The sequence below is a fragment of the Letharia lupina genome (assembly GCF_014066315.1).
Source record: "Letharia lupina isolate WasteWater1 chromosome Unknown contig_5, whole genome shotgun sequence".
In the NCBI taxonomy this organism is placed as follows: Eukaryota; Fungi; Ascomycota; class Lecanoromycetes; order Lecanorales; family Parmeliaceae; genus Letharia; species Letharia lupina.
Window position 1 is genome coordinate 2,415,958 of NW_023502974.1, and position 22,212 is coordinate 2,438,169.

Consider the following 22,212-nt stretch of genomic DNA (forward strand, 5'->3'; position numbering starts at 1 on the left):
TCGATGGCCAAGGCCTGCAACCGGTTGTTACTCAAGAGTCATTCCGCATCGGACACTACAGCCATCAAGCCCTCCAAATGAGCACAACAGTGACCCTTTGGTACGTGGACACTCATCCAACGCTCATTGAACATATAGCGAAGCTCGACGACGCAGATACCCGTCACACACATCACATCCCGCAATATCGATGCGTTGTCCAGTATGTTACTACCTTACCGAACCGCTTTTGTATCTCTTACTTTGGTACGTCCGCCCCGTCCTCGTTCTCCCGCCACTGCCGCTTTTGTCTATGATGAGAAATTCAGTCAATACCCTGACGCTACACCTTCGGTGCGGCGACCCGTGAGGGTTTCAATCATATGTTTTAATTCCTGAGATCACTCTTCCCCCTGCCCTATGCCATCGTACAACTCTGGGGTCTACATCCGCTGATTCTGGAGCCCGCGATAACAGAGGGACGGGGTTTGACAACTTTGGGCAGTCGTTGGTGATGGTTGATGAGTTTGAAGGGGCTTGAAGCGTGAGGGGGAGGGGGTGTGGGCTTCGAAGCATTATCGGTGCGAGGGAGGCGGGGATGGATCGTTGCGTCTGTGCGGTTTGAGGGGGAAGAGAATATGGAGACGGCGGTGTGGGAGAAGGCATTCGTTCGTTATGTATCTAAGTGCAGCCTTCATCGCAGCGTCATGACGATTGCACCGATGAGGCGGGGTTGAGAATATCTGATGCATCACGACGAACAGACGGAGACGGGTCATTATCCAAACCTTGAGATTTGAAGTCATGGATATATGCCTGAACAGTTCCTAGTACTTGTCTATCTCCGGGGCTATTCTCTCTTTCAAGCCTTGATGCGTAAGACCGCTAGATTTAGAAACCGGGATTTAGATAGCTGTTGACACATGCGTAATGAACATGGTGTATTCTCTCTTTCAAGCCTTGATGCGTAAGACCGCTAGATTTAGAAACCGGGATTTAGATAGCTGTTGACACATGCGTAATGAGCATGGTGTACATCATCGACACTGTGTTATTTTCGGCAGAAGCCTCCGAAACTCCAAGGCGGGCGCCGCGCCCAAGTCGATCCCAAGTCGATCCCACAGCAATCCGCCTTCAATCAATCGTATCGTCCCTCAACGCGAACAGCTGCTTCAGCAACTCATCCGTCCTGTTGACCAACGCGTCATGATACAGCACGTTCGTCACAAACGTCTTGCAGCGGCCGATCCGCGACGCCGTCTCGCGCGCGAAGTCGAAATCGACATACATGTCCTCGACGAACGTGGCCGCGTACACGGGCACCTCGTTCGCCGCCAGCCGCGCCCCGTCGTACAGCGGCGGCCAGTCCGGGAAGCGCGCGAGCCGGTCCGCGACGTCGGCGAGGCCGCGCAGCTCGTCGAAGTCGGCGAACATGGCGCGCGAGACCGCCTCGCCGGTGAAGAGGACGGGGTCGGGCCCGTCGAGGGGGAGGCGGGCGAAGTCGGGGTGGTGCGCCAGGCAGCGGTCGGCGGCCCAGGCGGGGGCGGTCCCCTGGGCGTAGATGGGCTCGTGCAGCAGGGCGTACAGCGGGGCCGTGTCGAAGGGGATCAGGGCGCCGAAGGCGGCGAGGGTGGGCCGGGTGAAGAAGCCGGATTGGTTCAGGTCGCTGGTGAAGCGTGTGATCATGTCGTGCACGCTGTCCATGGAGCCGTGGAAACCGAAGTGCATGCCGAGCTGGCGTAAGCGCAGCACGGACAGCGTCCCGCCGCTGGGAAGTTTGATGTCTTCTTCTTTTTGGATGTGGCGGACGATATCCTTGACCCGGTGGATGTCTTCGGGATACTTTTGGTAGTAGATTTCGTTCCGCTGCTTGACCTTGCGGAACAGCCTGTTGTACACCGGGTACGGGTCTCGGACGAGGGGAGGCAGACCACCAACGATGAAGACTTCTTGCAATCCCTCCGGGAACCTGGAGAGGTAATTCACCGCGCAGAATCCACCGAAACTCACGCCCATGATCGACCACTTCTTCTTCTCTTCCGGAAAGTCTGATGTCAAGGTCTTGCGAATCGCCTCACAGTCCTTGACGATGCTGTCTGCGCGGAAATTCTTCAGTAAATCGGCTTGCTGTGCGGGTCCGCCTTCACTGGCTAGTGTCCTCGCCGTAATGGTACTGCTTAACCCTGTACCACGCTGATCGAGGAAGAGAATCTGGTATCCCTTGTCAAGGACATAGTCTGTCCACTAGCATGTTTTGGAGTCAACAGATTTTGTTTCTCGGTAATATTTCAACTCACAACACACGCTAAGGAGTTGAAATCGGCTTACAGCGTAACTCTGCGGGCTTTTACATGACATCCCAGGACCGCCTTGGAGATAGAGGACTAAAAGAAGTCTCGTGTCAACGACGCATTAGGCCGTTCCGAGGGGAGTGATCCGTACACCATGGAGGCTGCTTGACCTCTTTCTTACTCGCATCCACCGGCTTCTCAAACCTCTCGACACTCCTCGCGAACAGGCGCAAACTGCCGCTCTGGGGTTTCGCGTAGTCTCTGGGAACCTCAAAGAACAGCTCGGAGACGTTCAATCTTCCTGGCATCTGATGGGTCCTCTTTCCCAGCAGTTTCGCGGCGGACATGTTGGCTTGGAGGGAAACGCCGCCGGCGCCGGGTGCGAAAAGCGAGGTTTGTTCCACTCGGGTCATGGCGGAGTTGCGCAATGGTGCATTGAGCGCGGTCCAGCGTCTTTTTCTAGTTCCAGAAAGTTGGCGGATTAAACTTCAGACAAAAGCCACATCGAGCTAACCAGATTCAGTATAGCAGATATCGCCTCTTGGCAAAATGAAGTCTTTGGTAACACGAAATGTATCCATCTTTATTAAAGCACCCGCACGTACCCAAGTCGCTGCGTCTGCCCCTCCAATGGCTACGACTGCCACCCACCTATAGGCCGCTTGGTAAATACATCATAATGTTGAAGGATTGCGTTGTCCAGATTGTAACATCCTTCACCCATCCGGCAGACCGCTTTATGCCCACGAGTTTCCCACGCGATCACAACGCAGTTCTTCTTTCGGCAGCAGTGATTCCCGTTCTTTGGTCTTCGCCATGTCCATAGTAATTGTCTTTTCTAGACTGAATCCGTCTGTTTTCGTCCTAGACAAACGGCACACCTACCACCACCATGTTCAAGCCGTGCCGCTAACGGCCAGCCAAGTCATAAAGAAAAGCGTGCAATGGATTTTCCGAGAAGATGTCCATCTCGTGGGAACGCGATACCGAGCAAATATCATAATTGTGGTATGAGATACGACAAAAGCGAAAGGGGACTAATCTATGGCGATCGTGTTTCACCTGCTACTAGGTACGCAGCAGATGCTAGTCATCAGCTCCCACGAAAAGTAAACACACATGCTGCAGATCGATCGGGGACACGAGGTACAGACAGCTGGATGACATTAAACCTGTCGCCCTGCGAGGCATGTCACCCACGAGCTTTTCGGCATAACGATTGGGAAATTGTGGTCGATGCCATCTGCTGAGTGGAATTGGCCCATCAATCCATATCACCATAGCTTCAAGCTGATTCTACGCAGGAATTTGGATAGCCAGTCTTCGGGGAAGGCGAACCGCAATGTCAGATTCACAAAGTCCGCGAGGGTACAGTAGAGCCCATGTACACATGCCATACTATCTACGTATGAAACATTTTCGCAGCTTCATTACAAGTCCCAAGCTCAGCGAAAAACGACAGGAGAGCGCGGAGAAACCGCAATCGGGTCGCAAAACAATTGTCTCCAGTATAACGGAATTACAGTATAAAGGGTATGCGTGTCGCAAGAACCCGGTAGTGGAGAATTGGATAGGCCGGCAGACCAATTAGCAAGATAAGTCTAGGAGGGCACGGGGAGGGGGAGGGAAATAGATGTTTGATCAACCATACTGCTGATACTTCCCCAAGCTCTCGCAGATTGAGAGCGCATCTACGAAATTCTCTCCTCCATACCCGATACCCTTCCTTACTCCCCACCCTCCATCGCATCTCGCTGATACAGAGCACCAAGCCCAGGCTCACGAGGCCCTTCGTCCTCCATCCGAGTATCATCATCCCCCTCCCACACCTCATCCTCTACATCCTCATTCTCAACAATCCAACCCATATCATCACCATCATCGTCATCATCATCATGAACAACATCCTCCCGCTCTTCGTCATCCTCTCCACCACTGCCCCCCACCACCATCTCCCCCACCTCCCCCAAGAAAATAAACTCATCCTCACTCCTCCCCTCATTCCCATCAAAGCTTCCATCCTCGCCCCCCTGATCACTCCACATGCCCACATCCCACTCACAAGTCGAGAACCAACCATCGACCCGCGTCAAATCGGACTGTCGACACATACATCACATCAGCAAACCCAATTCGCTCTGGATTCATCCCATCTCCCTCTCCCCCCAAAACAATGAAAAGAAAAAGATAAAAGAAAAAAAGTGACAGGGAAAAAAAACCAACCTCATGCCGCCCCCTACAAACCCCCTGCACCCCATCAATCGTCTCCACCTCCCACCCGCAGCGCGTACACCGCCACATGCGATCCCGGGGGTCGAACTGCACGCCCGTCGTGTTCTCCGGCGAGGGCGACCGGTAGGGATCGTAGTCGTCCGAGTCCGGGTTGGAAGTGGAGGAGGTAGGAGGGGGCGGGGTGAGGGTGCGGAGGAAGCGGAGCTCGTCGGTCGGGGTTGCGGGCATGATGGGTCGGGTTGGCTGGAGCGGAGTGGGGTGGATTGGACTGGGCTGTGGCGGCGGTTGGCGTGGGTGTTTGGGGAGAGTGAGATATGTATGTGTTTGTGTGTGTGATTTGATTAGTTAAGGGGTGTGAGGGAGGGCTACCGGGGCTTGGGGAAGGGGGGGTCCAAAGTGAGGTGAGCTGTAGCTAAATCGAGTGGGGGTTTATGCAGGGGTTGCAGGGGTGAGTGGGTGGGTGCTGTCTGTCTGTCTGTCTGTCTGTTCACTTCACCCCGGCCCCAAGTTCCAGATCTCCCACACCGATGCACGCAGCGCTAATAACGAGACCGCAGACCCATGACACCCTGAGCACTACGCCCAAATGGCCCATTACTGTCCCCCCCCACATTTGACAAACGAACGACCCTACCCACCACCACCTTCCCCACCCATCAACCTCCCCCTCTTCCTCACCCCGCGCTCAAAATCCCCCTCCACCTCCCCAACCTCCCTCCTCCTCGTCGTCGTCGCTCGTCCACCGCGCTTGCGTGTGAACCTGACCCGTTTCCTCGCTCCCGTGTCCAACCCCAGCCTCTCGATCGTTCCGGCGTCGCCGAAGCGGGCGCGCCGGCCGCCGGCGCAGGCTCGGATGACGACGGAGCTCCGGTCTGGGGCGATCTTCGTGATCACGCCACTGGTCCAGGGGGTGCGGGGCATGGTGGTGGGGGTGACTGTGGGTGGTGGGTTGGGTTTTGGGTTGGGTTTTGGGTGAAGGTGTGGTGATGGTGATGGTGAGGGGGAGGAGAGAATATGGATAGATAAGTTAGACTTGGACGGCGCGGTTTGGAAAGGGAGATGTGCGATCTAGATGGTGTGCGGAGGATGCTTCGACTGTGCTTTGAACAGGAGTGCGGTATGATTTTGGTATCGCGGTTCTCGATTATGGGTCTCAGTCGAGGATGAAGAAGCGGGCTGGCTCTTTCTTTACATGCTAAAAAAGCTTTGAGATGAACAGAATTCACACGCTCGCTTGAAAGCAGGGCACCTCTCATACTCCGCTGTTCTCGAATTTTTTTTCGAAGAAAGAAGGAAAGGAAAAAGCGTCGTCTCAGAAATCTTCCCGTGCAACAGCGACAGCCAATCATGTTGTATCGAGTCTGCCTTGTTTCGTGAGGAGCGTTTGCAATCGGGCGGCACATGCGGGATCAATGCCGGCCGGGCACTTTGTTACCTAGTCCTTGCGGAGTCATCACCGCCCTATTTCGAGCTGGGCAGGTAGGTAGGAGTCGTGGCGTAGCTGTCGGTGCGTCACTTGGGCCTGTGGGTCGTTGACAGAGCTGCGGTTATGTGGAGGTGGGTGTGGTTGGAGGCGGAGGCGTTTTGGAGAATTGGCAGGGATTGTGCTGAGTTGAGTTGGGTGCTGCGCTGATGAAACGGTTTGGAATGGGAGCTGGGGGGGCTGGAGTTGGGTGGTGTTTCGGAGGTGGCCTCTGAGTGATCAGGTAAGAAGCATGGGCCTTGCCAGAGACTCAAATAGGGTTGTACGGGGTGTGTTTTGGAAGGAGGGTAGGTTGGAAGAAGTGGGTCTGAGAAAAGTTGAGTCTGAGGTGCGAGTGATGGTTACTGGTCTACTTGCCCGAGGTGGGTCCGACTTCTTGGGTTTTACTTGCTAAAGATCGTCGTCCGAATGCCCGACTTGTTGTACAAAAGTTCGACTCTTCCGACCGTAGCGTCCATCACTCCTGCAAGTACTACCAGCACAACTTGATCGAACTGTTCGATTCTTCATTGCAGAATCTTCCAGCATTCCTCACTCGTCACAAAGGCATTAGAGCCTCACTCGTATCTCCGCTCCACAGCATCCACTTTCATAAACCGGTCCTTACTAGTGTTGAAAATAACATAGACACGCAAATTCAACACGAAGCCTCTTTGCAACGCCGCCTTGGTCACGGCGGCCCTCGCTACGACGTTGGCGTAATCATGGTAAGGCTTGTCGAGCTTGATCGTGAAGGATGCAGGGCGCTCCGGAGTCTCGAACATCCTCGTCTTCACCACGCCCGGGTGCCGCGTGCGATCCGAGGTGTCGAGCTCCACCGTCGCCACTTCGAATTTCCCGGCTTCGTCCGAGTTAAAGGTCACATAGACCCTGCTGGAGGATTAGATGCCCCTCTCGATGGCGTCGCGTGCCACCTCGGCGCGGGACGTTGTGACGTCGATGCAATCGTCGTAGGGCTGGTCGAGCGAGATCGTGAGGGATGGACCACGGACTGCCTTCTCGAACATCCTCGTTGTCACCCTGCCTCCGTACCGGGTGCCATGGGAGCTGCTTGCGAAGCTCGATGTCATGATTTCACAACGAGCGCGTCAGCGCGAAGGAAAGAAGGGATGCGGAATGGTGTTGGACGGGAATGATATTATCTACCTTGACTTATGTTGTGGAATTGTCAGGTAGTGTGTGAGGGTGATATCATGTAAGGTAGTGCCGGGTGTGAACCTTAGAGCTTGTGATTCTGCTTATGATCTTGGACCTAAGTTTAGGATTCGAGGATGAGCGACGTTCAATAGAGGATAGATATTCAAAGGAGGCAGCGCATCTTGGGGACATCAGCGAATCAAGCCAGATGGGAATAAAGGCCGGACATAGGCAGCAGGCGTAGATTACAAGCTTTGGGCCAAATGATGAAGAATTCATCGCCCTTCCTGACTATTGTAAAGGCGGGATGATCGGATTTGTTGTGAAATAGGAGGTAGCTCAGAGAAGCCATGTTGGGTGGAATAGTTACATTCCAGCCATGCAGAGTTGCCCGCCCCGACAGTGTGACTTCGAACGGGCGGTAACGGGAGCCGAAGAAGCGTTGATGGGGACTTATCATGAACACCGACCCATGGCCCTACGAGTTGTGTCCTCGACTGCTCGGCATGCATGAAGCGATCGCTGAATCGAAGACTACCGCGACACGAGGTAGCTATTTGGCGCTAACTGGCGGCGACTTGATAGCTGGCGGGTATGTTTCAGGCTCGGGTCAAAGAATCTGAGTAGGCGTCTAGGGAAAGAAGTGTTTGACCATTCAGAGAAGGTCATGCGGGTCAAAACATCTTTGCTTCGGGTGGAAGCCGCGAATCTCATTTGAGGCCTGAATGTCTTGACCTGGCAGTAAAGGCTTAAGAGTATTTGGGAGTTTGGGAACTTGGGTTGGGGCTGTCCGAATATGAGATGAGACTTGCTTGGATTGCATGTAGTCTGAAAGTGCTACGGAGGAAAGAGCGACTATGTGATCGGACGCGCTAAGGAGCGTCACGCGACCTTGCTATTTCCAGGTCCATCCCCATTTCTGAAACCCCCAGTGTGCCGTCAAAAGAGTGATTACAAGTACGCAAGAAGACCTTTGCTACTTCCACCAGACTGCCCATTCTTTCCTTCTAAATGGCCCCTGTGATAACTAATAAGAGAAAGACGTTATCGAATGCTCCCTCCCACCGCCTTCTTCCCATTCCTCAGAACTCTTGACAGACCCCGACCGCCCCTTAGTGGGAAGACTCTTCTTAGCCATCATCCACTTCTACCAGTCTCTGCTCCACCTGTCTCTGGCGGGAATGTAGCTGTTGGTTTAGGAATTTGTAGTCCGTTGTTTTGACCCGACCCGTTTCAGGGCAGTTTGGCCATGTAGGATTCCATCAAGCCTGGGGCAGTAAGAGTGGAGGCTGTCGGATGTGCATTATCATGTAGAAGAAAAATGCTTGGGCAGACATCCGAATTGATGAAACTGTCCTGCCTCAGCGCAAAGCTGCATATGTCTGGGTCAGCAGCCTAGAGGGCGAGCTTTGGGCCAACCGACAGCCTTGTTATCACTCAGCATCCGCTTCAGTAGGGCAATCGTGCGGAAACTTTATGGACGGTGAGCGTCTCAGAGAAGTTGACATACGGGCGGACTTATCCTTTCAGATCAAAAGCCGCATGACATGGCGACTGGATCGTGTGGGTGACATGGAGAAGGTCTGAAAATTACAAAACCCGATGGAATGGTTCCGTGAGGATAATTGGTTGGCAAGACTCCGATCTGAGGCGGACATGTTGATCTATTCTAATACGTTTCAGGGCAAGTTTAGCATTGATGGTAGCTTGAAATACGAGGCAATAAGAGTGGTAAAGTGACTCACGTGCAGCATGAGATGACAGGCAGACCTCGGGGCGAACGTTCGGGTGCGAGCATCTTTCTGTCGAATAGCTCTACGACCGACTGCCCAAAGGTTTGAGCTGATGGGTGTGTTCCGGCGTTTCAGCGTTTCCTCGAAGGACCCTGGCAGACTGTTTCGAGGGAAACGGCATGGAGGTCATCCACGAAACGTCACGTCGCCCACAAGGTCATACCCAACGGTATGGTATTGGCTGAGTGCTGCCTCTCAAATCGACCTCATCTGAGGTCTCCGACAATCTGGCAAAGCGGTACAAGTCAAGGGGATGGCAAGCGGTCTGATCAGGCAGTCTTTGTTTCGTTTTTCATAAAGCTGAGCTCTTATAAAGCTAAGAGTTTCCTTTCATCTACTACTTTCTTTCGTCATAGAACCCTCTCGACAAAGAACAAGCACAATAGATCTCGAATATCTGCAAGTCCTCAGGGCTAACGACCCAGCTTCACATCCCCTTAACTAGACTCCATCAATGGCAGAAATGGAAGGGGTCGAGCAAGTGATGAGAGAGGAAGAAGAGGAAGAAGAAGAAGAACATGAGGAAGAAGAGGAAGAACAAGAAGGGGATATAGTCTCAGGGCCATGCTACCAGGTCAACAGTGCCGTCACTCTCCAGCAATCGGACCTCTGCGAACTATACACATGTCTCCATTGGAGATGGAAATCCGAGCACACGTGCTGGTCTTACCTCGAGATCAAACAGATGATCGGCCACGCCAGCCTCAAGCTCGACAAGAACGAATATCAGCATCTAGACCTCAATGACGTGATCATGTGCTTGCTCGACGAAGAGGATGATCTCACGAAAGCTGTGAAGGTTGTCGCTGAGCATAGCAAGGATAACTTTGTGAAATGGATCCCATCCCTTTATAAACGTGGTGTGGAAGCTTATGCTGAAGAAACGAAGTCAGTATCATCACTACGTCTTGTGACAGTTCCTCAACTGATTGGGCATCTAGGTTGGCTAAACAGCAAGAGGATGAGTTAACCGCTCGGCAAGCTGCCATGGGGACACCGGCTGCAAAAAAACGCCGGATCGGTGAGTTCGATTCGATTGCCACAGTGTTGGAGGGAGAATCTAGCGGGAGTCACAGGGTCAAGGCGGAAGCAAGTAGGACTCGAACCGGAAGCGTGGAGGATGACGAGGAGGGTATGGTGACGACAGGATAGGCTGCTAGACAAGATGCAGACGAGCTGATGGATCCGTGGCCAAGACATTCATTTATCCTCGATGGAGTTTACAGGGTTTGATTTTGTTTCATGCAAATTGCACCTTGGGACGAAGGGAGGGGCTTTTGCGTTGCTCGACTGACAGATAGCATTAATTTCCAACTCCTCCCACAAGATCTCATTCTCAGGATCTTCAAAATCACTGAAAGTGCTAGCTGCAGCAGGATAGGAGCAAACGCACTTTCCCGTACTTTTGATGCTCGTTCTTAATAGCGATAGACCTTGAGAAGCCAGTATGTTGTATCCCAATAGGGAACTAAATGGAGCGATATCCCTGACTTGTAGATGTTTTTCTTCGTTTGGTGTCCTCTGCTCGAGACAACGTACGTGCGATGTGCGCCATGCTCTGGAGGCTGTGCGCTATAGAGGACGCGGCTGTTCAGAGCGTTGCGCTCTTTCGTGTGGGATCCCCACTTAGAAGGACTACCGCTTTGGCATGTCCGCTCCATGACATGCCTGCCTTGCGTGTAGGTGAGGTTATATCATCCAAAATGGCGTCCGGGGACAAGAGGATGTGAGACACGGCTTCCTTCTGCGCGTATATGAGCCAACTTGAGTGGAATAATGCTGACAGCAAAACGAAGACCGCGGCATGGAGAGAAAATTTGTCACCCTTCATTTCCATCACGATGTGGAGAGACATGAGCTGGCCATGCGGACTCCGCCAATAAGCAGCAGCGATTGGCCCCGTAGCGTTATGCCCTGAGGCGACAAAAGTGGTCCTAGGGAACACAAAGGAGACATTCCTGAACCTGCCGCCTTCATTTAGGCATTACTATATTGGTACTCGCGGCGAGCTGTAGGTAATGAGGAGTTGAAGCATCGTGTGCAGATGATCATCTACATCACAACCGCAAATGCAAGCTGGTCTGTCCATGACATCATCTACTGCTTCAGCTTTGCCCCTGGCGGACTTTCGATTCTCTTCTTTCATACGTAGTGAACTGCGAAAATCGCATGAGTTTGGGTAAGGGAGGAAAGAATGCCCCATAGAGACGTTTTGTACGAATGATCAGATGTTTTGTTCGAGTGAGTGATCATGTTGATAATAGAAGGAGTAAGTACAGGATGAAGAGTAGCCTTGATCAGACTGGAAGCCGAGAGTATGTGCAGCTGATCTAATTGTCAAGTCTGAGATTGGTTGATGGAAGACGTCTGGAACAAGAGAGACAGCGTTGCCAGAGTTGAGCTGACATTCCATCATGCGCACGAGTGATGCTTGCAATTCATCCTCTGGCGGCTCCTGTCTACTGACAGCCTGTTTGATCGGTGAAGGGGATCTAAGGAATGTTTTCCGATTGTACTTGGCTTGTTGTTCCCTGCAGGTGAAGTTTGTAACCCCAGAAGTTGCTCCGGCCGGATGGGCACATCGTAGTGTTCCTGAGAGGGTAGCTGCGGGTGATCAATTTTCTGGCTGTTTGAAGGCTGTATTCTCCCTCTGGCCGATTCATGAATAGACAGCGGTGAAATGGATGGTGGAGGGGAGCCAAGTAGCTCCGGCGGAAACTCCCAGCCAGAACTTTCGTTTTGTGACCTTGGAGGAGGACTTTGTAGATTGAAAAGGGTAGATGTGTCTTCCAGCTTGCCTTCGAAGTACATATCTGAGAGATCGTAGTCTTGAAGCCTGGGCTATGCGGACGCCCATTCGTGGTAGATCTTCTTCGGTCTGCTCCACACGACCAGAGTCTCATAGAGGGCTGTAGAAACCAGGACTACGCTGGTCAGTGGGCGTAGAAAGCTCCTTAGCTAATGGCGATCAATCGTATCTCTGTTCGCTGAGTGGGTTGACTTCTTCGGAATTGAGAGTCGACGGCGCTGGTAATCGCGATCTGTCATCTTGAATTCTCCGAGAAAGGAGACAAGACCCCTGTGGGATATTGATTCACATATCGAGGAGGGGTTCGTCCTGTGCATCGCCTCCAAAGACCCTCCTCCATTGAATTCGTTTCGATGGTTCATGTCTTGCCGGAACTGTGCGAAGACCGCCTTCAAGCAATTCCGTGAACGTTGGTGCCCAGAAGTTCTCATAGAAATCATTCGGAGACGGTGGCATGCTCAGAAGATGGCAGTGGTCGCTATTGGCGTCATAGCCACAGAGACAGACCATAGTGTGCGCATGGGTGAGGTCACTGGTAATGCAACGAAATTTTGTGGGTGAGAAAGGACGAGAATCGATCTCGGGTGTTACATGTTTGCTTTCGCCATTCAGTGTCGATATATCAATTTGCTGTCCTCGTGCACTGATCAATATAAGATCACTACGAATACAATCCTCGACACCCATGGAATCTTAAGCGTCTTATCTACAATAGCGAGTTGAGATTGAAATCTCAAAGATCAAATCGACGAAGTAGTATGTGCAGATGAACCAAAACTGGTGACCCAGACTAACCACATGAATCGTCTGCTGTAGACATCCAGCTTTCAAGTACTGTGTTATGAGACCAAGGGCAACGGAAATGACACAGTGAGATAACCTATCGAACGTTACTTATCAGGCTTGTTCCAGAGCCTGATTATGAAAGGAGAGCCAGCCTGACCTGCCGTGTCGTTAGCGTATCATCTCCCACGTAGCGGTGGTTAGCGCCAGTTGGGCGAACAGCTGTGACCGACGACGACGGCTCCTTCTCAATTTCTTTATCTCGGTCCTTTGGTACTAAGACTGTGTCGGTTGTTGGAAGTCCTCTGCTGTTGGTTTCTTCGTCTTGATCTGGATATCAGATTCCACCTCCGTCCTCCTCTACATCGTCGGCCTGGAAAGTTGAAGGTGGAGCCTCAGCAGATGAAGTTTTATCTCGTTTATGGGTTGTGTCATAGAGATGATGCCTTTTAGGTCTCACGGCTTTGAGCTCCGGCAGGCTGTCCGTCCTCCTTTACTTTAGGTTCCCTTCCCTGGTGGCGGAGTGGTTGTGATTAGAAATGCCGGAGATCTCCAATGGAGAAAACCCTTCAGTGACATAGTGAGTTGGACTTATTAGAGATTTGGTCTTTGGAGGACGGTACGTTGTATGTGCTCGAGAGAGAGACCTGCTTGAGTCATTTGCATATGGCCGATCAATTGCGAACCTTTCGGCTAACTTTTCACATGGATTACAGACAGAAACCGAGTCTATTGTAGAATTCGGGCTCCCACCAGCTACATCACTGAATCGATCATGTTCTATGCCAAGACGACGATTCTTTTCAGCCTCATAGCTTTGAGCGTTTATCGCAACAGTCCGCGCCCTCTTCTCTTGGCGGCTCTCTCTCGGCACGAGAGGAAAATATCTCGGAGTAACATGGAATCTTCAACGGAAGAAACCTATCAGGAATGTAGGGGGCAGGTGTTTTTGACGGGTTGGCCTCGGGAGGGGAAGTAGGTGCCCGTGTGAACGAATGGCGAGAGGAAACTAGAGTATTTTCGAAGTTTGCAAATTCGTTGATAGCCTTTTCACCAGATGCATAAAGATGGACACCATGAGGCGCATGGTTAGGCCCATACGTAAAGCCATGCAGGAATGTGTTCGCAGTTTCGTCCGGACTGCGCATAGGAGTGTCTGGTGGACTCGTCGAGCGCCGGCGCTTGCGAGACGCTTGCACTCGATCGTCGTTCCTGGTTCTCATATCGTAGGTGTCGGCGTCAAGGGAGCGAGAAGACGTTTTGAGGATATTGCCTCGGTCGTCGCCATTAACAGTCCATATCGACGAATCCAAAGATTCCCTATCTGAGGTATGGCTGTCAAACTCCTCTCCAAACCAAATTCGATTCGAAAGCTCATCATTTGTCGCAGCATCATCAAGCCTCGTTTCGAGCATGGACGCAATGTCTGGAGCCTTGACTTCTTTGGAGGAGGTAAAAAGTGATGGAGGTCTGTGACAGTGCATAGCATCGCCGCCGCAGCCACAGAGGCATCCTTTTGGGAGGTAAGCTTGGGAACGGGCCACTTGCTCTTTGAGTCTGTCCGCAGGGACCACCAGGACCACTGCTTCAGGTTTGCGCCCGGCGGACCCTCGTGTTTTCTCTTTGTTCCGCTTTGTTTTGCTAGAAGCTTGCGAGGTTGGGCGATGGAGATAAAAACACTTCCCAGGGGAATTTTGTTCAAGGTTATCATGTTGAGCATAGAATTGGGAGTTACAGGATGCAGAGTAGCCTTGGTCGAATTGGAAGGGTAGGTTGTGTGTAGCTAGCTCCACCGATGAATCTGAGAATGGTTGGTCGAAAGCGTTCGGGGGGAACAAGGTGGTAATAGTTTCTTGTAACCAGAAGGATGGAGTTGGTGTGTCTCGTTTTGCAGAAGGCAAGGGGATTTGAGAATCTTCTTCTTCGTTGCTAGGATTTGGTCGCTTTTGAGCTCCTTTGAAATCACCCGAGGCGCGATGCATGTCCTGTGCGAGGTCTTTCTTAATTTCTTCGAAATCTGGAGTCGGTAGCCTGGCAAGGGACGTTCAAATATCTAGACTCTGATCCGAGGTTACCGGCGGAGTTGCCCACGCGTGCCACCAAGGGACTGTGTCTTGAGCGTCTCCACCGTGTGTTTGCCTCCATAGAACCCGTCTTGATGGCTCAGTCTCGTCCTGAACACTGCGAAGCCGGAGCAACAGCAATTCAACGAAGTTTGGCGCCCAGATCTTCTCAAAGATTGTGTTAGGCGGCCATATGGTACTCTCGATGCTGACAATATTTTGAAGGCAAGATGACATGAAGAGGGTGAAAGGAAGAAGGTGAGAGGAGGACGATGAGGGATGGATGGAGGAACTCGGTTGCACGAGAATGATGTGCGTACCCGACAGGTTATTGTAGAATCTTAGACCTACCCACAGAATTACTACGTACACACACTCCCCTCAAGATTCAACGAAGATGGTATTGATGTCTGGTAGGCATCTGACGATGATTCTATCTTTGTTCAAGATGTGAGGGAATAAAATACGTCGGACGGATCAAATAAATGGCACGATAGACATGAAAGACATGGACTAGCCCGATGAAATACACCGCTCCTAAAACGATCATTCATGCACTACCCCTGCAACCGCTAGAAACGAATGGATGCTCATACAACCTCGTGGTTCTCGTCTATTCGCGACCGTTCAATCATCACCTATGTACCTCCTCTGGCTTATGGCGCATGTTGGTGATTCAAGACTAGACAATATACGTCAGAATGAGGCCTCGCGCTGGGAGTCTGCTCTACCCTTGATTTTCTGGCCCGTGCCAATTATCAAGAGACTTTCTCGCATCTTTCGCACAAGGCCGTAGCTCAGCATCATCCGCAAGCAGGCTTCTGATAAGGTCCTGGACGTCGAGTGGAGCGCCCCCCTGAGACTTCAAATCCGCTTTCATTACGTCCAAGACGTATTCATCGGCTTCGTGGCCCCACCATAGCGGTTGCTTACAGAAGATCTGGTATGCACTCACTCCGACAGCGAACATGTCAACCTTCTCGTTGTATCCTAGGCCCGAGGTCTTACCACTTCTCGAAAGCCTCCACATCTCTGGTGCACAGTATGGTGTTGTCCCAACATTGACATCGTTGGAATTGATACCCATTTGGGCACTTCCAAAATTGATCACTCGGCATTGTGGAGGATTCCAGGAGACTACTGCCAAGTTGCCTGGTCTGATGTCTCTGTGCATGACACCCTTTGAATGAATGTAATCAATACCTTCTAGGCATTGCCAGAATATCTTGGTGCATATAGTGTAGTAGGCGTCACTTGTTGGTCCTGGCTCACAGAGAGGAAACCATGTTGTGGTTACCAATGGACTGTAGATGAGGTAGACTTCGTCAAAGGCGCCATTTCGAAAATATTGGCCTCGACGGTCTCCATTGGGGGACATCCCATCGATCAGGTGACAGAGGCTGTGCTAAGGATTGTCAGCTAGATACAGATCATAGTAACCAGGGGTATTGAAGGAGCCTTACATGACGACCGAGAAAGGCTGTCATCTGTATTTCCCGCTCGATTGGGCCAGCGTTTTGACGAGTACGGGTCATTCTCTTGATTGCAACGGCATTCCCACTTTTTATGTGCTCACCTGCAAAGACGGTTGAGGAGCTTCCATGGCCGATCGCGTTCTTGATGACATAGTCTTTGTGGATGTAGTCAGACTTGGCTGGCGTTGACAAGAGATTCACAGGGTAATCATTCACCGTCAAGCCGTGTATTTTCTGGTAGCGGGTCAGTCGGCCTCGATGGGCACTGTCATTGGCACCATCGAGCTGGAGTTGGTAACTCAGAGCTCCGAAGGTGATATGTGTAAGATCAGACCAAATGGTGGTCGAGTCACTGACTTTCTTGCCGTCAACTACAGCAAAACTCTGCTTTGCAAGATGAAGCATCAGTGCTCCCGATGAGTGGTTGTGAAACAGTCGTGCATGGCGACCGAGGACATTGTCATGTGATTTCCTTTCGGTCAATACGAGCTCAGGACTCTCATCACCAGGTAGTTTCCACCCCCAAGAACCCATCCGAAGCGGGGATCCCTAGGAGGTACATCGAAGCTCAACTCGTAGTAGCCCCGCCAAACCGGTTTTTTCTGCCGTTGGGGTCCTGAGCCACCTTCGCTTTCACTTTCGCTGCCATAATACTCAATGCCAGACTTCTCCGAATGTATTGTTATGTATTTTCGAGCATGCTGGTTCCAATTTGTGTCGTCCTTCAACTTTGAGGCGACCTGGTCGAAGGAACAAGCGTGCAAACTCGGCGGGAAAAGTGGGACCAATGGTTTCCATACTGAAGACTGGGCAGGTAAATGTTCCTTTGCACAAGTAATTTGTAGAATTAGGGAGTGACTGTCGGATCGTTCGATGGTGTCAAATTCCCATGCAGTGACTGGCTTGTAGTGTTTGAAATTGTGGGTCAGGTTGTCGATCGGATACGATCCTCATGCAATGGTCGATCCTTGAGCTATGTAGAGCGAGTATTGGATCGTCGACCACTCGATTATAGGAATTCTAGGTTCTGGGCAGGGCAAAGTGGGTAGTCTGGTCAAGCAAACGGTAACGGCTCTTATTCGGCAGTCTGGTGAATCTGAAACATAAAACGTTGGAAGATGACGAGACACAAACCTTGCTGGAGTAGTAAAAGTATGGCTGTGATGGTTGATACCCGGTGCTTCCTGACAGGTGGATGGGTTGAAGCTCGTTAAGAAGACGCGGATTGAAGCTGGTGTTTGGTGGCAAGACGAGGACTTTGAGAGTGAAGGAGTCTTAAGAAAGTTGGGTTTGAGGACTTGTTGTGTGACAAGATGAGACCGCGACAGCACTAGTTCGTCGCTAGAATATGGGCGATTGTGTGTGTTGGATGGCCAGATGGAACCTCAGCAACAGAAGAGTGTACGAATGGATGGTAACAAATACACTCTAGCAAGATGAGACTCGAACTGCAGGAGTCATCAGCCGAAGGTGGCTGGAGTTCTACGTCGTATGCCAAAGTGGAGAACACCTTCGCCGTCACGGGGTGAAGTAGTGATGCTGTCGACCCGTGATCTTAGAATCAACATACATAATGGACTATTACTGGTCGACTTGATCCGTTGCCGAGATGCTGCGTCTGCATGAAACGCGGAGTTGAAAGCCCCAACATTTTGGGAAATGCTGATAGGAGGTAGGCTCGGGTGGCATCGAAGGAATGTCTAACAAACAGGGACATCGGGGAACAGGTAGAATGTGAGCCAATGACATTCGACTTGGCAAGCTTCGGGACGCCGCATCTGACATAGACTGAAAGGTAGCCAACCTTAGGACTTTGGCAAATGTTGATAGGGGCAAGTCACGGTTGACATCAAATAAATCGCTCCCAACTATGACATTAGGTGAAGAGAGAAGTGGTAGGCCAATTCGGCTCGATGTGACCACTCTTAGGGAATCACACTTTTAGTGACTGGGCGTGTAAGAACTTCGTGACCTAAAGTAGTGTTAAAAAAAGAGGTCACTTTGGATCACAATTGGACAGCTACCAGCCGCAAGGCCTTGGACAGGTCTCGTCGAAGAAGCCGTGCTTGGTAGCAAATGAACGACGGTCGGCCCCCAAGACTTGGCACAAGAAAATGGCAGCGCTGCTCGTCGGCACCAATCATGGGGGGGAAAGGTTCGGAAGGGACGCCTTATAGGGGCTAATAATCCGGTGGTCTGGCGCCGGTGGCGGAACGCTCTTGCTTACCTAAAACCGCCAACGTACCTTTAGAGTGACGTGATCGTGTAGCATTTGTGTTATACAAGTCTACTGTGACCAATCAACATATATTCGCAACTCACAATTTACCATGTGATCAATGATCATAGCTTGGCCTTCTGCCCCTTCTCATCCTCTTCCTGGGCCTTGATTTTCAGCAGTCTCCGTAGAATCTTCCCACTAGCGCTTTTCGGGACTTCATCAACGAATCTTACGCCGCCTCGGAGTCTCTTGTGGTTCGCGACTTTGGCTTGAAGCCATTGCATAATATCATTCGCGGTTTTCGGAGTGCCTTCGACTCCCGGCTTGGGTACGATGTATGCTCTTGGCACCTCCGTAGCTTGATCTTTGTTGTAGATGCCGATGACGGCGACGTCATTCACAGTGGGATGGCTAGTTAGTAGCCCCTCCAATTCTGCGGGCGGCACCTGAAATCCTTTGTACTTGATCAGCTCCTTTACGCGATCCGTAATGTAGAAATTGCCGTCTTTATCCTGATGGCCCACGTCTCCAGTCTTGAAGTACCCATCTTCGGTCAATGCATTCTTGGTACCTTCGGGATTGTTGAGGTAGCCTTTGAAGACATTAGGGCCCTTGACCCAAAGTTCGCCGGTTTCGCCAATCGGAAGCTCTGTTTCGTCGGGTGACATGTATTTGGCGGTCTGATTGGGGAGAAGAGTTCCTACAGAGCCGATGGTCTTATCCCAGAGCTCCCACGGCTTCGTCATTTGTAAGCCTAGAGATACAAAAGATGATTCCTGGGCGCTTGCCTACCTGAGTATGCGTAGTTGGGCTTGTCTCGCTGAGACCGTATCCTTGTTTGATAGGGACTTTGAGTCTCGTGTGTACTGCCTCGACAAGCTCTTGGGTCAATGGTGCAGCCCCGCTGTTGAGCATGCGGAGGCTGCTGAGGTTGTACTTGTCGATTATAGGATGCTTTGCGAGCAACAGAACTACTGGTGGAACGACGTACGCAAACGTTATCTTGTGGTTTTGAATAATGGTACAGAAATTCTCGATCTCGAATTTTGGCATCACGATTAGCGTGAGGCCGCTGTAGAGACTCTGACATATTAAACAATTCAAGCCTGGGTGGTGTCAGAATCGACAACTTGTATCCCTGTCTAGGATACTCACCGTAAATATGGTAGAAAGGAAGAAATGCTATAATGTTGTCGCCATTGCCGTCAGCTCCCCCATCCCAAGACAAGTTACCGCCCTCTCCTGCTTTAAGCATGAGGATGTTTGAGATTATGTTCTCATGGCACAACATGACCCCCTTTGGATGACCTGTTGTACCCGAAGAATATACCAAGAATGCAAGATCATTCTTTGGATGGGCTTTTGTCCTGCGGTATCTGCTCGTCCCCGCAAGATTCCGTATAGACGAGAAGTGCTTGAATCTCATCGACTCGTCCTTCTCGTCGCCCATGAGGATAATCCTGTCTTCGGGTATACCAGCCTGCATTGCAGCTTCGGTCGCGACCTTGAGGAACGGCTTCTGAGTTGCCAATGCTGTGGCGCCTGAATCTTTCAATTGGAATGCCAACTCTTCTGCTGTATAGCCAGGATTTGCCGGAGACACTACGCCTCCCGCCCAGTGCACGCCCCAAGTTATGGCTGGTGTATCGATACAGTTGGGGGTGAAGATAGCCAGAACATCCCCTTTCCGCCACTCCCATACGGACTTGAGCCCCTTGCCAAAATCAATGGCTGTGCTTTTGACCTGGGCGTAGGAGTAGGCTCTGCCGGTGTCGGCGTCTCTATAGATTACTACGGACAAATCAGCAATGAGATTGGCAATTGGTAGGGAACAGTAAAGTAGTACTTTTGTCGTCAGGATATGGTCTGTCATTGCGCTCGAAAAGAAAGCCCCACAGGTCAGTTTTTGGGATATCGAATTTCGGATAGAGCGACTCTGTAGGCATCTTGGTTTAGGGTTGGGTTGCTGAGGATAGGATCGGAAAACAATTGGAAGACTATGACCTCTTTCATTGAGCATGCGGGAGGGGAGGAGGAAGAGGAGGAGGTGAAGACCATAACGACGGTGGGGACGGAATTCTGGGGTTGCTGCCGAGGCACTTTAATTCCGTCGATCAGACCGGCATTTTGGCCAGCAACATCTCCCGCTTTTTTCTCCCTTTCCTCGACAACACTCGTCGCATCAAAAGCATTGATTTTGTTTGCATTGTCGGTCAGTCCTTCTCTCCTTCTGCTACAATAGCTGCGACATGTCCGCGTTCCGACTTCCTGCTCTCCGCCATGCCTTTGGAAATACAACATCGCCCTATCTGAGGGGGATACAGCGAAGGCATGCCCAGGTGCACGATGTACGCTTCCTAGTAACGCACCGCCAGCCTGACAAGATTATCGAGGAGAAATACAAAGAGAAGCTGTATCAAAAAGCAAAGGAGTAGGCTTGCATCTGTCTTCTCCACCCCGGTTCTCCATCTAATAAGTTGCCCAGGCAAGGTCTTAAAGACGTGGATGAGTTGAAGACTGTCTATCAAGATAAGATCCGGAGCCAACGGAGACAAGCACTTGCACCCAATCCCATCAGTCCAGCAACATCGTCTGGCTTCCCTGCGCCGCCGCCTCCGCCTCAAGTTCCTGATCATCCGACACCCAAAGCATCATCCCAGACCACTCCCTCCAACAAATCCCCAATTCCGCCGGGCGTTAAACTTCTTTCCTCGTACATCGACATTCCCAAGACGCTTGAGCTTCCCCAGAAAGAGATAGAATACATATGGCGTCTTCGCCACGCTTCTGATCCTCAATCGCTTTGCGCTGTCATTCCCCGGTCCACCTACAATAGCATCGAGGCGACGGCTCGGCGACATCCGCAATTTATACTTCCAATTCCAAGAGGAGGCAAAGGGGCAGAGATACACTTCCTGCAATGGACCTTCCCATCACCCACTACATCCACCGTGCTGTTCACCCATCTGGCAGAATTCAAATCAAGAGGCGAGTATGCCCAACCACACACAACAGTCACACATCATCTCGATCTTGCCGATTCCAAGGGGTTGGTACTACTTCAAGGAAATGTGGTGGATGGCAGAGGTATCACGGTGGACGAAGGCAAATGGCTACTGATGTGTCTACAAAAGTTCTATGGGGCGGAGCATAAGGTGGAAAGGAAGAAACTACTTGAGCAATTTAGCCAAGGTGATGGAGGTTTCAAGGTGGAAGAGTTGCTTGAGGAAGCCGAGAAGGTTGTCTGAGTGGTCAAAATTCTCCGATAGACGGCAGTCTTGAGTGACGCCACTTCACCGTCCATCCAACCCTGGCTTCTACATTTGGTTGCCTTTGGGCTCCACTGTTCCAAAAGAAGCACGCGGGGTTTCAAGACCTGGAGGAACCAAGCTCGTTGCAGGTGTTATCCCGGCAACGAGGATATCATGGATGTGAAAGTTGAGGGCAATGTCGATAACATGGTCATTCTGGAATGAGATTCCCAGATTATGAGTCAACTGGTCCAACGATCCACGCTGAACAAGAAGTGAAGCATCAACTAAGGCGGTCATGTCGTGGCTTACGAAGTCTGGAAGCTGCATCGCTGCTGCCTGATCACACTGGATCCTTTGAAACACGGACTGTTCTGGCACAGCATTTCCTTCCATTCATGTCGCATGGCCAACCTCTAAGGGATTTTGAGAAAGATGATACTTTGAATGCCGACTAGCTTACAAATAGGTCGCGTACCCTTAATCATGGTTGAAGAAGAGTCTCAGTCATCACCAGGATCTCGCACCAGTGTGAGGCACGATACACATGTCGTATAAATAATATCGCGTCCCGAAGAACTTCATTGGACTGCGTACACAATCTACCGACATCGCAAATTAAGCGTGCCACTGTCAGAACCAAGAGCTACTCTCCGCAGCCTGTTATCGCTTGTGTACTTTTGGCGCAACCCATT

The 22,212-nt window shown here is 51.3% G+C and overlaps 9 protein-coding genes across 9 annotated transcripts; 2 read left to right on the top strand and 7 right to left on the bottom strand.

Moving 5' to 3' along the window:
- Window positions 1–1,113: 1,113 nt before the first annotated feature.
- HO133_008908 (uncharacterized protein) lies at window positions 1,114–2,683 on the bottom strand (the record flags this gene model as incomplete). Its single annotated transcript, XM_037299771.1, has 3 exons — window positions 1,114–2,223; window positions 2,308–2,363; window positions 2,422–2,683. The coding sequence occupies 3 exons, from the start codon at window positions 2,681–2,683 to the stop codon at window positions 1,114–1,116; spliced, it is 1,428 nt and encodes a 475-aa protein (XP_037155772.1).
- A 1,314-nt stretch (window positions 2,684–3,997) lies between these two features.
- On the bottom strand, window positions 3,998–4,730 carry HO133_008909 (uncharacterized protein; the record flags this gene model as incomplete). The annotated part of the gene is made up of 2 exons (XM_037299772.1): window positions 3,998–4,369; window positions 4,515–4,730. The coding sequence occupies 2 exons, from the start codon at window positions 4,728–4,730 to the stop codon at window positions 3,998–4,000; spliced, it is 588 nt and encodes a 195-aa protein (XP_037155773.1).
- Window positions 4,731–4,989: 259 nt separating this feature from the next.
- On the bottom strand, window positions 4,990–5,423 carry HO133_008910 (uncharacterized protein; the record flags this gene model as incomplete). The annotated part of the gene is made up of 2 exons (XM_037299773.1): window positions 4,990–5,099; window positions 5,141–5,423. 2 exons carry the CDS (start codon window positions 5,421–5,423, stop codon window positions 4,990–4,992), a joined length of 393 nt encoding a protein of 130 aa, XP_037155774.1.
- Window positions 5,424–6,542: 1,119 nt separating this feature from the next.
- HO133_008911 (uncharacterized protein) lies at window positions 6,543–7,055 on the bottom strand (the record flags this gene model as incomplete). The annotated part of the gene is made up of 2 exons (XM_037299774.1): window positions 6,543–6,855; window positions 7,018–7,055. 2 exons carry the CDS (start codon window positions 7,053–7,055, stop codon window positions 6,543–6,545), a joined length of 351 nt encoding a protein of 116 aa, XP_037155775.1.
- A 2,314-nt stretch (window positions 7,056–9,369) lies between these two features.
- HO133_008912 (uncharacterized protein) lies at window positions 9,370–10,067 on the top strand (the record flags this gene model as incomplete). The annotated part of the gene is made up of 2 exons (XM_037299775.1): window positions 9,370–9,803; window positions 9,857–10,067. 2 exons carry the CDS (start codon window positions 9,370–9,372, stop codon window positions 10,065–10,067), a joined length of 645 nt encoding a protein of 214 aa, XP_037155776.1.
- A 3,249-nt stretch (window positions 10,068–13,316) lies between these two features.
- HO133_008913 (uncharacterized protein) lies at window positions 13,317–14,807 on the bottom strand (the record flags this gene model as incomplete). Its single annotated transcript, XM_037299776.1, has 2 exons — window positions 13,317–14,538; window positions 14,599–14,807. 2 exons carry the CDS (start codon window positions 14,805–14,807, stop codon window positions 13,317–13,319), a joined length of 1,431 nt encoding a protein of 476 aa, XP_037155777.1.
- Window positions 14,808–15,297: 490 nt separating this feature from the next.
- Window positions 15,298–16,579, bottom strand: HO133_008914 (uncharacterized protein; the record flags this gene model as incomplete). The annotated part of the gene is made up of 2 exons (XM_037299777.1): window positions 15,298–15,975; window positions 16,034–16,579. 2 exons carry the CDS (start codon window positions 16,577–16,579, stop codon window positions 15,298–15,300), a joined length of 1,224 nt encoding a protein of 407 aa, XP_037155778.1.
- A 1,809-nt stretch (window positions 16,580–18,388) lies between these two features.
- HO133_008915 (uncharacterized protein) lies at window positions 18,389–20,212 on the bottom strand (the record flags this gene model as incomplete). The annotated part of the gene is made up of 4 exons (XM_037299778.1): window positions 18,389–19,003; window positions 19,059–19,372; window positions 19,422–20,057; window positions 20,113–20,212. The coding sequence occupies 4 exons, from the start codon at window positions 20,210–20,212 to the stop codon at window positions 18,389–18,391; spliced, it is 1,665 nt and encodes a 554-aa protein (XP_037155779.1).
- Window positions 20,213–20,515: 303 nt separating this feature from the next.
- Window positions 20,516–21,514, top strand: HO133_008916 (uncharacterized protein; the record flags this gene model as incomplete). The annotated part of the gene is made up of 2 exons (XM_037299779.1): window positions 20,516–20,697; window positions 20,752–21,514. 2 exons carry the CDS (start codon window positions 20,516–20,518, stop codon window positions 21,512–21,514), a joined length of 945 nt encoding a protein of 314 aa, XP_037155780.1.
- Window positions 21,515–22,212: the final 698 nt, after the last annotated feature.